The 13,202-nt window shown below is 42.3% G+C and overlaps 1 protein-coding gene and 1 long non-coding RNA gene across 7 annotated transcripts in view; one reads left to right on the top strand and one right to left on the bottom strand.

Moving 5' to 3' along the window:
* The window catches only part of LOC121144356, a 74,392-nt gene extending 67,841 nt beyond the window's left edge, over nucleotides 1-6,551 (bottom strand). The window contains exon 1 of the long non-coding RNA XR_005881706.1: nucleotides 6,433-6,551. This is a non-coding gene — a long non-coding RNA (uncharacterized LOC121144356). The remainder of the gene's footprint in view (nucleotides 1-6,432) is intronic.
* Nucleotides 4,757-13,202, top strand: part of Nol4 (nucleolar protein 4) — a 340,254-nt gene continuing 331,808 nt past the window's right edge. The window contains exons 1-2 of one of the 6 annotated variants that reach the window (XM_040757900.1): nucleotides 10,841-10,994; nucleotides 11,109-11,213. Coding sequence is in view for 4 of the 6 variants with exons in the window: in XM_040757904.1 (XP_040613838.1) it covers nucleotides 6,376-6,639 (264 nt within the window). In the remaining 2 variants the exon portion in view is untranslated. Of the gene's footprint in view, nucleotides 6,640-7,291; nucleotides 7,528-7,607; nucleotides 7,805-10,840; nucleotides 10,995-11,108; nucleotides 11,214-13,202 lie in introns of those variants that run through there. The other 5 variants (XM_040757904.1, XM_005065339.4, XM_005065340.4 and 2 more) reach the window with 5 other exon arrangements.

Here is a 13,202-nt window from a genome sequence, read left to right as displayed (position 1 = left end):
TTCCAGTTTTAGCCAATCTGCAGGTCCTAAGATAATCTGGGAGAAGCCTAATGAAAAGCCATGTAAATCTTTCCTTTTGAAGTTTTAAATGATCTTAAGACCATGTAAATTTTGGAAGTCATTAACAATCTAGATCTAGTGAAAATCCATCCAAGTGCCTCACTGTTTTGCTCAAGCATTTCCCACTACCAGTATTTTACCCATAGAAGCCAACTTCTGCTGCTCAGAGAATGGCTGTCATTTCAGTCATTGTGCATTGGTGTCTTCAAAATCAACATCACACGACAGAGGCTTTCCCTTCTGTAGGGGGATGTGGGTAGAGGTGATGTCATTTATTCCTACAACTTTAAATTTCCCGTATTTATATTCCTAGTCCAGACTTTTCACTGTAGTTCAAGATTCTAAATTCAAATGCCTGCATGAAAAACTCTCCTGGTATTTCAAATTTAACTCCTCTGAAATTAAATTCTTTCTTCCTGCCTCTCCACCCCAACCTGCTTCTGCTCCTCCCTCAGCCTCCAACTCCCAATCTGTTCAGGCTTCAAACTCATCTCTGTAAGCCAATGCCTTCATTAGCCTCAATCCCCAAGCCTAGAACCAGACAACCTTCTACAATTTAACACCTTTCTGTGTCTGTACATAAAACACACCATTGCTTTAGTTCACCTGCTTTGCTATATCAAAATACCACATGTTAGGGATATTCTAAACAATGAATTTTTTCCTTACAGTTCTGGAATTTAAATTTATGTTCAATCTTCACATGAAAGATGTCTTAGGACATCAATATCCATTTCTTTGGTCCTTATTATTGCCAACTTGACACAACTAGAGTCACTTGGGAAGAGTGGTGCTTAACTGAACAATTCTCTCCATAAGTTAGCTTCTGGGTAGGTCTGTGGAAGGTATTTTTGCTTCATGATTGATGTGGGACAGTACAGCTATACATAGAGAACGTCAGCCCTGGGCAGTGGTCCTGGACTATTAAGAAATAAATTTTAGCAAGCCAGTAAGCAGGTTTCCTCCATGGTTTCTTCTCTGAACTCCTGCTTTGAGTTTTTTCCCTCACTTTATTCAGTGATAGGCTGTGTTTGGGACATGGAAACTTAATAAAATTTTTCTTTTCCAACTTGCTTTTGGTCAGAGTTTTTATCACAGCAAAGGAAAAGTGAACTAGGAGAGCTCTCATCACTGAATTTTTCCCAAAGCTAGTATCTTTGAATACTATCACCTTGAAGATTAAAATTCTTACATGTGAACTATAGGGAGGGACATACGTTCATATATTTCTGTAAGGCCTATCCTATATCTAAAGTATGTATCTCTAACCTGTCACTTCCTCCCTTCTACCTTCTTGCTATTTTGAGAACATGTCACCATGATATTCCATGTAAGATGATTCAGCATTTACAAGTTTCCTTTCTGGCTCTCTGTCTTCATGCACAAGACCTTTCAACCCCTTCTCCTTTGAGGAGCCAGTAAAAATTTTAAAAGCTTCACATCACATGACTATCATGCTTTAAACATCTTTTTGGTATCCCATTTGACCAATGATAAAAAAATAGCATCTTCCAATCATAACAAGCACTGTCATGCACGATCTGGCTGTCAAAGATGACTTCAACGTCACATTCTGCTTCTCTCTTTCCTGGTCAATGAATTCCTGAGGCAAGGGCCTTCTGGAATATGTTAGTAACTCTTATTCTCAGACATATGTGTTTTGTAATCACTCTTCCATTTTCTTATTGTAGCTGGTGGCTGTCTATTGTTTTATTTCTCGATGAGGTGCTACCCACTCAGAAAGATACTCAATACTCTTGCCAAGTCCTCCTCCTAAATATTGCCATCTCCTGATTCTTTCCCTAATGTTAGCCTCAAGGCTGAGACACTTCCTACTTGACTATCTGCTTTCCTTACAGGTACTTAAGTTCTATGAGATGAAGACTATGCATGCATAGTCATCTTATATTTTTAACCCTGAAGCAAATGAAGTGTTTGCTCATGATTATTAGTTGAGTGCAATTGTAACTCAAATGCATTCAACAAAGCATTTTTATTTGAAATCTTATCCTATATGGCTGTCCTTGGCATAATATGTTGATGAAACTAATGATTCATGAATATTTCTGATTGATATACTAAGTTCAAGTTTTCTATAACTCATAAATTGACCACATGGTCAAAAGAAATTTAACTTCTGTGGCAAAGTCATACTGATTTGGGCATATTATGGCTAAAATTTTGGATATTATAAATTTAACAATATTTTCCATATTTATCTTCTTCATTTTCAACTTATCCCCTCAGCCCACTAGGGCCTACAGTAGACTCAGCTTGGTGTCATTTATGAAGTGTAGAATCACTGTTTTGTGAGGTAAACTGTTTAAACAAGCAATTCTGAAGGGCAATTACTTATTAAGTTCAAATTAGTTGACTCAGATACATCATATAAATGAAGACGAGCGACGAGGCTCAATATAACTCTCACAGCAGAGCTGATTGAACTTAAAAGGAGTAAGACGAATTGGAATAAATGTCTGACAAAGTGTTTAAATTGTTAGAGATTGCACCTGAGGTGGGTAAGATTGCCAAAAGTTTGTTGCCTCAGCTTCCCAGCCAATAACATAAACAAATCCAGAGCATGTCACATCCTGGTTCCATTGCCAACAATAGGGTCACAGGCTTTTGGAAGACAAGCCTTAATTCCCTTGTTTGAGTTTGAATGGTGTTTCTGTAGTTATTTACTTCTTTCCCCGAAGAAGCATAGATGTTGTGTAGCCTATTTTAGTCCTTGGGAATTTTCACTTCTGTATCTAATCTAGTTAATGCAAATGAAGGTTGACACCCTTTTTGTGCAATGTCAGTTGCACTGAGGTGCTCCAGTGTCCATACACAATGGTGTCAGTATACTTATAAGGATAATGCATATGTGTATACAGTACATCGAGACATCTACTAAACGAGCACCAAGTTCATCCGCACATTACTCAGCAAAAGTCATTAGACATAGATGGGATAGCATATGAATGCTTCTTTACACCTCTTCTACCCCCTTTTTGTCAGGAATCCAGTGTGTAGCCCAGATTATCTGGAACTCACTTTACACTCCAGGCTGGGCTCACGCTAACACCAGTCTTCATTCCGCTGCCTCCTGAGCACCAGGAGGCAGAACCAAGTACCACTCCCAGCTTCTGTATGAATTCCTCAATCACTTGTTACTTGATTTGTCCATCAGGACAGAGTTATTTTAGGAAACAAGAGAATATGACTTTTCAAGGGTCATACAATCAAATTTCTCCTTGAACATGGATAATATAGTCATGTTAAGTGTGTAGACACAGCATGACACAATGGGATTTTTATGACCTAACAGAATATTTTCAATTTCTAATTTGCTTTTACTCTCTGCTGGGCCAAAAAAATAAAAACCATAAAACAAAAACAAAAAACCAAACTTCATTAGTACTACATAAAGTAAAATAATTAGGAAAAATGGTAAACACTGGTATAGAGTATAAGTGGTATCTTTTAATCATAATTTTTGAAACAGGGATGTATACACGCGCTGTATATCAAAATAAAACATGTGTCTTAGTGCAAAAGAACTTTAGAGTCATTATTAAGAGGGGTTTGGCAGAGAAACAATAATTTCAATGACCCAGGACAGGTGCTTCCTGGTCCTGAATGTACAAAAAGACTTCTCAAATATCAGAAAGATCTATTAAAATAACTTACTCTTGAGTAGATTAGAACCCCAGCACCAAATATCCTTCCAGAAACTTCTATAAAACAAAAGGGCTCTATACAACAAACCTACATCTCTCTACTTGGAATCATGCCCTATCTAGGACACCAGAAACAAAACTTTCAGAGCTGTTCTTGAGAAACACACACACCCAGAAGGATAATTCAAAATATCCTTCCTCTTATCCATTCTATATATTCGTACTGAAGATACTTTTTAACAAACAGCGTGAGAGATCTAAAGACAAACAGCAAAATCAATAAATCGACAGTGCCATCCCCTCACTCGGAAGTGATAGAACTGTTGGACAGCAGCAACTCTGAGTTCTTCCGAACCCCTATTCATCCGGCAAAACTGCAAGGACTCAGGACAACCCATTTACCATACCATCCTTTGATGCAAAGGGGAGTACTAAAGAGAATAAAAGCAGTAAGGGTGGCCTCGGGAGAAGCAGAGCCCTTGTAGGAATCTTGCAAGTTAATGAGAATTCACCCAGGGCTCAAGAGGGATGGAGAGGGAGAGAAAGGAGGAGACAGAGGGGCGGGGGCAAACCTCTTCCTCTGCAGCTGGCCCTGTCCCTCATTTGTTGCTCCAATAAGCAGTAATTAGGTCCTGAGCTAATGGTGTCAGCTGATCTGCTGTTTTTAGGCTAGACCCAGAGGAAATCTCCATGGAAACCCTGCTGGACTCGTCCCCCCACCTGGATGCTTCCAGCTCCTTTCCGCCACCTGGCTGCCGCCCGGCCCGCAGCTACCTCCTCCTGCCTCTAACCTGCAGCCTGCAGCATGCGCACTGCCCCCGGGATCCCTAAATGGGACAATTCTGCCCGTGACGTCAGCGCCCAGCCGTCTCCACAGAAACTTTTGTCCCATTGGCCAATCAGAGAGCTTGGAAGGGGCCTAGGGGTGGGGGGTGGGAGGAGAGGGGAGTGGGAGGGGTGGGGGTGAGGGGAGAGGCGAGAGGTTTAGTGTGTGGAGCTGCTCACGCAGCGCCCGGGCTGTCAGTCCCGGCTGGGGCCGCCTGGAGACCTTCCAGGAGTCACGCACCCCCGCACCCCGCGCCCCGCACACCCTCGCTCGACCACACACACACACACACACACACACACACACACACACACACACACACACACACACGCACATCTCAGGCTGGCCGCGCGGGAGCCACTGAGCAGCCTGAGAGCACCGGGACCGGGCTGCGGGCGGAGGAAGGAGCGGCGTCCCCACTGGGGCTTTCGCCCGGGAGACCATAACAAGCCACCAGGGTGGGCTCGGACCCCTCAAGGAACGCGGCGCGGGTCGGGCCACCGGACTGGCTGGGCCGATCCCTGTGACCCGCGGGGGCCTCGGCAGGGAGTGCAATAAAGAAGAGCGGCCAAGGCGAGCAGGACTGGAACTCCCCTGGTTCCAGCGCCACCGCGACACACGGGTGGAAATCCTGATGGAGGGATCGCTGACTTCCTTTGCTTGGGAACATCGTCAGGAGCAACTCCGATTTGGCTCCTCTGAGCAGTGGAGGGGGGTCCATGACGTGGCAGTGGGAAAATAGACAACCGAAACCTCCCGCTTGAACTGCAAACTATAACCCAGGAAGGGGGAAGGACTGCTCTCTGCGTTTTAATTTCACGCAGAAAGGTTCCGTGTGGTAAACTTATTTCCGTGTCGTGTACGCACTTCAGCAGAACCCAGAGGGTCCTATCCTGGGGACACCATCGTCATCCCGAAGAGCCCCAGCCGGCGGCCTGCCTCCTTGCTACCACATTCCCTGGACCGGATCGCTGTTTGAGACACTCCATCTATCCTATGGAACTATGACCAGGTATCTGTGAATACTGGACCAGTTTCTGAAACCTAACTCTTACAACCTACCTGCGAGCTGGAATTTAGCCTAATGCATCCGAAGAAATGGCATGTTGAGTCGCTTTTAGGATACCTCGGCTTCTTTTAAATTCCTGTAAAACAGCATCTGATAGGCTGACCAGCATGACAGGTAAGAACTTTCTGTCTCTCTAGTCCCGTCACATAGAAGGCCAAGGCTGAGCAGGACCCAGCAAGGAGGAGAATCCAGGGACCCGTGTGCCCTTTGAGGCTCGCCTGAGGGCTGCTTTCGCTAGAGGCACAGCCCTGGCTCCTGGACCATCCACTGGGGAAGCTTCTGGGGCGCGCGCCAGGAGACTGCCTTGGGCTCCACCTGCCCTGCCCTGTTCACAACCCTGGGGCGAGGCATCGAGGGAGTACTTCAAGTCAATACTGAGATTTTTAATAAACCAAGGAATGGGATTTTAATTATTCAGAAACCCATCTCTTCTGGGTCAGCGGCTGTTGGGATGGTGCTGGTCACACAGTATTAAACGGACCGACCATTGAGAGCACGAGAAAAGCGTCTGAGACATCCTCTGCAATTACGAACGAACCAGACTTGGTGGCACAGGGCATTGATTGCTAGTGCCCATCCGGACCCTCCTCCTCTCTCCCTGGTCCTCCCCCCCCCCCACCGGAGGCAGGCTCCCGCGGCTCGGCCAGGACCTAGCGTCCTTGCATCGTGGCCTGGACTGCATATTTCATGAGCCCGGGGTGAACAGGTGCGAAGTGCACTGGGAGCATCCGGCCCAAGACATCACGGGGGGGAACATGGAGAGCGAGCGCGACATGTACCGCCAGTTTCAGGACTGGTGCCTTAGGACTTACGGGGACTCAGGCAAGACCAAGACGGTGACCCGTAAGAAATACGAGAGGATCGTCCAGCTCCTCAACGGCTCCGAGTCAAGCTCTACCGACAATGCCAAATTTAAATTCTGGGTCAAATCGAAGGGTTTCCAGCTGGGCCAGCCGGACGAGGTCCGCGGGGGAGGCGGCGGCGCCAAGCAAGTGCTCTTCGTGCGGGTCAAGACCACGGTGAGCAGCCTTCTGTTATTTGTCTGCTGGAGCAGCCCGGAAGGGAGGGCGGAGAGAGGGGAAGGCAGGGAGATGCTGGAGCCACTGTTGGCTCCTAGCCCCCACCCCCTTCTCAATCCCCTCCCGAGTCTTCCCTAGACGCAGTGGCCGGGCGTGATTTCCCTTCTAGAAAGTCTTTGTGGTCCTTTATTTTAAAGCAACAGCGAACCTGCCGAGCTGGAGGCCCTTGCCTGCCTCGGGGCTGAGCTGCGGGATGGTAGCTGGAGCTTGCCTTCACCGAGTCTGGCGGCGCCCGGTGTTCCCCTGGCAAGGCCATTGTCCCATGTCCTTCGCTGGGAGGCTGGCGCGTGTCCTACCTCCGCCAGGGCGCATAAAGGCCAGGCTGGAAGCCCAGCCACACGCTCTGTTAACGCGATGCTACTGGGTCTCCTTATCGGCACAAAGCCCCAGTGTGGCAGTTAAGGTGGTTTGGGGGCTTTCCCCAGGGCACTATCGAGTTTTGTTGTGAGACCGCCAGAGGGGAAGACACAGGACAGTCCGCATGCCTCGGTCGCCCCTTGAGATCCTAGCCAGGATGGTTTGGTTGGCAGATAAAGTCCTGGGCATTCCTCCTCCCCGCCCCCCATCCCCTTCTTCGCTTGCACCACTGGAGCTTCCTCAGCTAGGCGATGCACAACAAAGAGAGACGGGTTTGGGCGCAATCAAATGCTGTATTTGCTCCTCTTTCTGGGTTGGTTCTGGTCTCCTACCCATAAAGCTGTAGTGAACGAGAAACCGGCTGTGAAACCGGTATGCCTCATCCTAAAACGCAGATGCCTTGCCTGCGGGGCTGGGACGCTGCAGCAGCATCCGCTTCCTTTGCAAGAAGATGGGAACAGGGGGCTACAAGTAAGATCTCAGGTCAAATGTATAACACCTAGCTGCCTCATGCTGGGTACTCACCTAGAGTGGGGGTGGAGGAGCTATCTGGCACCCTTTGTATTTTTGTATCGCTTTGGGATTCGTTGAGCTTTGCTCCTGCTCCCCCCACCCCTTAACTGGCGACTGTTTCCCAGTGCTCAGCTCCCTGAGGATGCTAGGAAAGAAGGCTTCTGGAGGAGAAGTCTCTGCTTTCTCTGAGGTGCATGAAGGGCTCTAAGAAGCTCCGTCTGGAGGACTCTCTCAGGTTTGGAAAAAGCCTTTGGCTTCCCAAGATTAATTGGGAATGGTGGCTTGAAGGATAGTGGTTTATTTTGGAATTTATACGGGAAATCTGAAAACAAAGGTGAACTGGAAACACAGAAAAGTTTTTTTTCTTCTTCTTGAGATTCAGTTATTGAAAGATTTGCAGGAGGTACATGTAAATGTTGTCTTTGCTTTCTCCTGTAGCACAGAACTCGGCTAAAGACAATGGTGAGGCATTAGCTTGTCTGGCTGGATGAAAATGACCAGCTTGGCATCTCTTAGTGTAAGGGTTCTTTACATATCTGTGAGACAGAAGTGTATTAGAGGAATTGCTTTGTTTCACTTGGATGGGGACTCATATTAAGAGTGGATGGGAAAAATAATTTATTGATAAGCAAAGTGAATTATAATTCTAGCTGAGGGAGTAAAATATCATTATATCTTTTAAAAATACTATTTAACATGGTCATATATAAATACTGTATATTATATTATATATCATTGCTGGCCAGAAAGTTTTTCAGTTTTATTCATTCTTTTTTGTGTTAAATTTATATTCTCTGTTTGGGTCCAGTGATTCCTTGCTTGTAGAGATTTGATTACAACCATTATGTGTGTTAGACTATGTGCCCCTTTGAAGAGTAATTAAAATTCCAAATAACATAAATTTTATAAAGGTTTTACAGGCACCAAGATAATCGTGGGTGTGAGTTATTCAAACCAGCATTCACATGCTGTGACACCCATATTTTCATGTCAAAAAAATAAACGTGGGGTTGTTAGAGAATCACTAAGACATCTAATAGAGAGTGACAGCTGCAGGGATAATAACGTAGCACGTGTTTCTCTTTTCAGTAAAGATTCCATATATTAATGCTAGACAGTGTGATCTGCCAGGTGATATTGTGAAATGATTTCCGTGTAGTATTTAAAGCACTCTGCGTTCCATTCAAGTCTATTTTGAAAGGTTGAATAGGATTTTAATTCATGAGCTCTTCTACTGTTCTTTATGAAAAATTTTCTGCTGCTTCTGACACAGAATTGTAGGCTCCACCTTCTCTCTGAGACAGCCAATCACAGTTTCAATCAGTTCAAAATAAATAAAATATCACTTTTATCCTCTTCCTCAATGTCTGAATGCATTTTTCCCTAAAAAAAACCCAAACCAATTTTATTTGTCTTCATTATAGCATGGTGCAATCCCCAAAAAGACAGAAATATGTTTTCTTCTCATTCAGGGAATGTGTATTGCATACATTGGTTGAAATAGGGAACTGCCTGTAAATAGTGTTTTCAAGTAGATGGAGAGTTGTTCTGAGTTCCTTGGGGTCTGAGGGGCATTGGATAGCCTTTCTTTTAGTGAGATGTGCTTTGCTCCTGGTGTTGCATTAATCCATTGCTGCTGATAATTAGACATCATTACTGCAGCAAAAAGGAAAAGAGAAAGAGGAGAGGACAGGCCTGGGCTAATTAACTACTTTCATTTAATGAAAGAGAGACAGAACAACTGGGAGGATCCATAAGCGCAGACTAGACGCACTGCATAGATTTAATTGTAACAAAACAGTCTGTCAACGTCATAGTTAAGGAGTTGGGGTCTGTCTCTTAGTTTCTCAAAATAAAATAGACACAGATTTGCAGGGGTTCTTGCCCCAACCCTCAAATTTTAAACTGAGCATGCAAAAACTGATTGAAAATAAAAATTGCCAACAACTGGAAGGGATAAGTATGTTATTTAATATTTGTCCTGGGGACTTTTCTGTTACTGATGTTTAGATAACTCGGTGGCTGGAAGGACACTATTTGGTCACCAAGCAACATCATCCTGCAACTCAGCCATTTTAAGTCTGGACGCGGACCTGGATGTGTGCTTGTATGCAGTTGACTTAACATCCCATCTGCTTATTTTTTGTTTTACCTCATGCAACCACTCAGTACATTTTTAAAAAAAATTTGAAGTGTAAGAAATTCTGAAGAATGAAAGAATAGATACATTAAAGCTCTGTCAAAAAAAAAAAAACAGACTCGGCAAATATCTGGCAGTGACCTGTACTGTAACAAACTCAGTCAGGGACAGCATCAAGTAAGCAGGAGTATGGCTGTTCTCTTTTCTGCTTTGATAGTTCATTGGAACACTTTGATCCTGATTGACATGTTGTTTTATGACAGCAATTAATTGAAACAGTCACAGTCTGAATTACCACAATATATTCTCCCGCTTGATAGGATGGATGGTAAGTTAAAAATGATGATAAAGTTTAATCTTTCTGCTTTCTGAGAGATGCACTGTCTTGCACTTAAAAAAAACCTCATTCCATTGTATGAAACACTAATGAGAAATTTAGTAATCCCATGTTTGCAATCCTTCTTTTAGATTTAAAGTAGTGAATACTGAAGCTGCATAACCAAATCATAGAATATTTCCTTGACCTATGTTTTAGGGAAAGACACCAAAGTTTAAGTTTTGCCTCCCTGTACCCTCATTGGTATTGACTTTACTGTGGAGCATAAAATACAATTTCTTCCACAAAGGAATATGCAGTGTCTTTAGTGATGTGATTCAAAAAGGGTGATTTATTCAGTCCTGCAATCTGTAGCCTCAGAGTTCATATTGTTCTTGCTGTGTGTACTACTAATTGATGACTGCAAAGTGATTACAATGAATATTCATGGACAAGATCATAAGCAGTTAGCATTTTGTTAGTTCTCTGACTCTGGTGTAGATTATAAATCCTTTATTCTAATCAGAGTGGGAGAAATAATGACTTAAGAATAATATGTACCTACTCCCCCTCTTCTAACACCACACCTTTGGAAACATCTCATGTATTGGACCTTCATCTCGAATTTCCAACAGATATTAGAGAGGAGAAATGTGCCCACAATCTCTTGTACTTTGTGACTATATAAGAGGCATAGTCATCATAGTGGTCATGTTTTTGCTAATCTATTGTTACATAGAACCAGTTGCCACTGACAGCCAACATGTAGTATATAGTATCTACAACATCAGTTTGGGAGGTTACATAGGGTCCAGAAATAATGCCAGCAATGAAGCTTACAGGGTGTCCTCAGTAGTTTATGGCATTGTCATGAGGACCAGACCATCTATAATGCTTTTGTTCTGTGTCTGTGTAAGCTCTTAGACACTGGGTACCTTCAGTGTAGGCCACTGGCATGAGTTTCAAAAGGTAGGACACTTATATATAAACACCCCTGGATATAAGTATGTGAAGACTATCCCAAATGAAGATCCCAAGATAATAACTCTTGATTTTTCCATCCATTCTTCTTTGTCTTAATAGTAAATACAACGTGGAGGTCATCGCTGGTATTTTCCTATTTCTCCCTGTGCCAGCAGAATACTTCAACATTCTATTTTGTAGACTCACTGCACAACATGGAGAAAGGTGAGGAAGCAGACACTGGGGTACACATCAAACGCTTCGAGACCTTCTGTTTTGTGTCAGGATCATACAGCTGTTTTCCACACAGCTACTATATTTGCCAAGACTTGTTTTTTATTGTCCAAATAAGGATGATCAAAATAATCCAGTACGGTTTAGGTTATGCCATTTTTTAAAGTCTCTATAGGGCAATATATGAAGAATGGAAACTAGTTGATATGAGGCAGGGCATTGTAGGCATGGTATAGGTCTCACAGCTTCATTCGATCCTTTGCTCTGGTATAGTGAACCTGGCTGACATCCATGTAAAATCTCTCTGTAAAATATTAGTAATATTAATTGTCTGGTTTTGCATAATCATAAACAGTAACTTAGAACACACTTAACGTAATACTTACTAATATTAATTATATCTGATAAGTTATATCTGATAGAAGAATGTGTCCTAAGTAGAATTTTCTTGGTACAAATTGAATGCTGACAAAGTAGACAGCAGAAATTTTTAAAAATATTAACAGAGAAATCCAAGGTGCAATTATAAATCAGACATATGTTATGAGTTCAAAACCATATCAAAACATTGAATTAAAGCACAATGTACATGTGTATTGTTCAGATATTTATTATCATTTTTTGTAAAAACAAATGACTAATTTGTAAATCCTTATGCATTATATGATTTAAGAAATGTAAATAAATAGATGGAAGTATAGACATATCTAATGTCCCATTTAGATAACCACCACCATCATCCCATTACTTTGTTATCTCTCAAAATCCTATATTGCAAAAGCAGTTTACATATATTGGTTAATAGTTGTATAAAGACAGATGGAAATAATATTCCCAAACTGGATCTGCAATGTCATCTTTATTCAAGTACAAATATACAATGTTAACAAAAAAGTAACAAAATGTGTGAAATTGAAAGAATTGCTAGTAGAACAAACTTAAGAGCGAAAAAAATATGGAAAACCAAATGGTTGTATTGCGTTGTCCTTTTACATGAAGATTTCAATTGGCTATGCTATTATTAACTTCCTCCCATTACAAAGGGCAGGCATATTTTCCTTTCCTCTGAGCTCCTTGTCACTTAGCTCCTGGTTTACATGGCATTTCTTAGAGTTATTTTTTGTTACATATAAAATACTTACTCCATAGTGTAGTTGTGTTTGTGCTGTCAAGATTTTCATATTTATATTCTAGAATTTGGCTCTCACAAAGTTTTCCTTTGTTTATCTCTAAAACTATCTCTTGCATTTTTACCTAGTTCTGTTTACCACTAACTTCTCGTGTTTGACTGGCTCTTAAATTTGATTACCACACTTTCCCTTATGAATCACTTCTGTGATGTGTTCTTTCAGGTGTGTGTTAACTGGAAATATTTTTTCTTGACTTCTACACCTAGATAACAACTTAATGATAGATTCTTCTAGTTTTTCATCAGAACTCTGCAGATATCTCTTATATCATGTTATGAGGAAAAACTTTTTTTCCAGTTTTATAAGTTGTATACATCTTTGTCCTTGGAATTCAATCATTTAAGATGTATCTGAACTCTATTTTTCTATATTTTATAGATAATTGCACTCATTCCTTGTCTGAGTTTTCTGAAAATCTCTGTGTTATGTTTTCTACTGGGTATATTCACCAAAATATTTCCAACAGAAAATACACAGAATGACATTTTTTCTTCACATTCTACCACATCCTAGGTTCTATAAACTGGAATCTCTCTTCAAATTCTCATTTTCCACCATGTATGACAACACAATTCACTTATTCATATAAGCTAAAAGTCTGTGCAGCATGGTGGATTGGCTTCCTTTCTTCATATAATCAGTTTTGACAAACATGTTCCATTTCTGCCACTAACTACATAGATTTTGTAGCTCTCCAGTTCCCAGCAGTCATGTTTACCAGGGTTCCAGTTGCTTGGTGACTTGGTCATTTCTCCAAAACTGTTTTGAAGATAGAGATTCAAAACCTACT

The sequence above is a fragment of the Mesocricetus auratus genome, unplaced genomic scaffold (genome assembly GCF_017639785.1).
Source record: "Mesocricetus auratus isolate SY011 unplaced genomic scaffold, BCM_Maur_2.0 Super-Scaffold_100015, whole genome shotgun sequence".
Lineage (NCBI taxonomy): Eukaryota > Metazoa > Chordata > Mammalia > Rodentia > Cricetidae > Mesocricetus > Mesocricetus auratus.
Note: the sequence above shows the minus strand (reverse complement) of the source record. Positions and strands in the feature narration are given on the sequence as shown.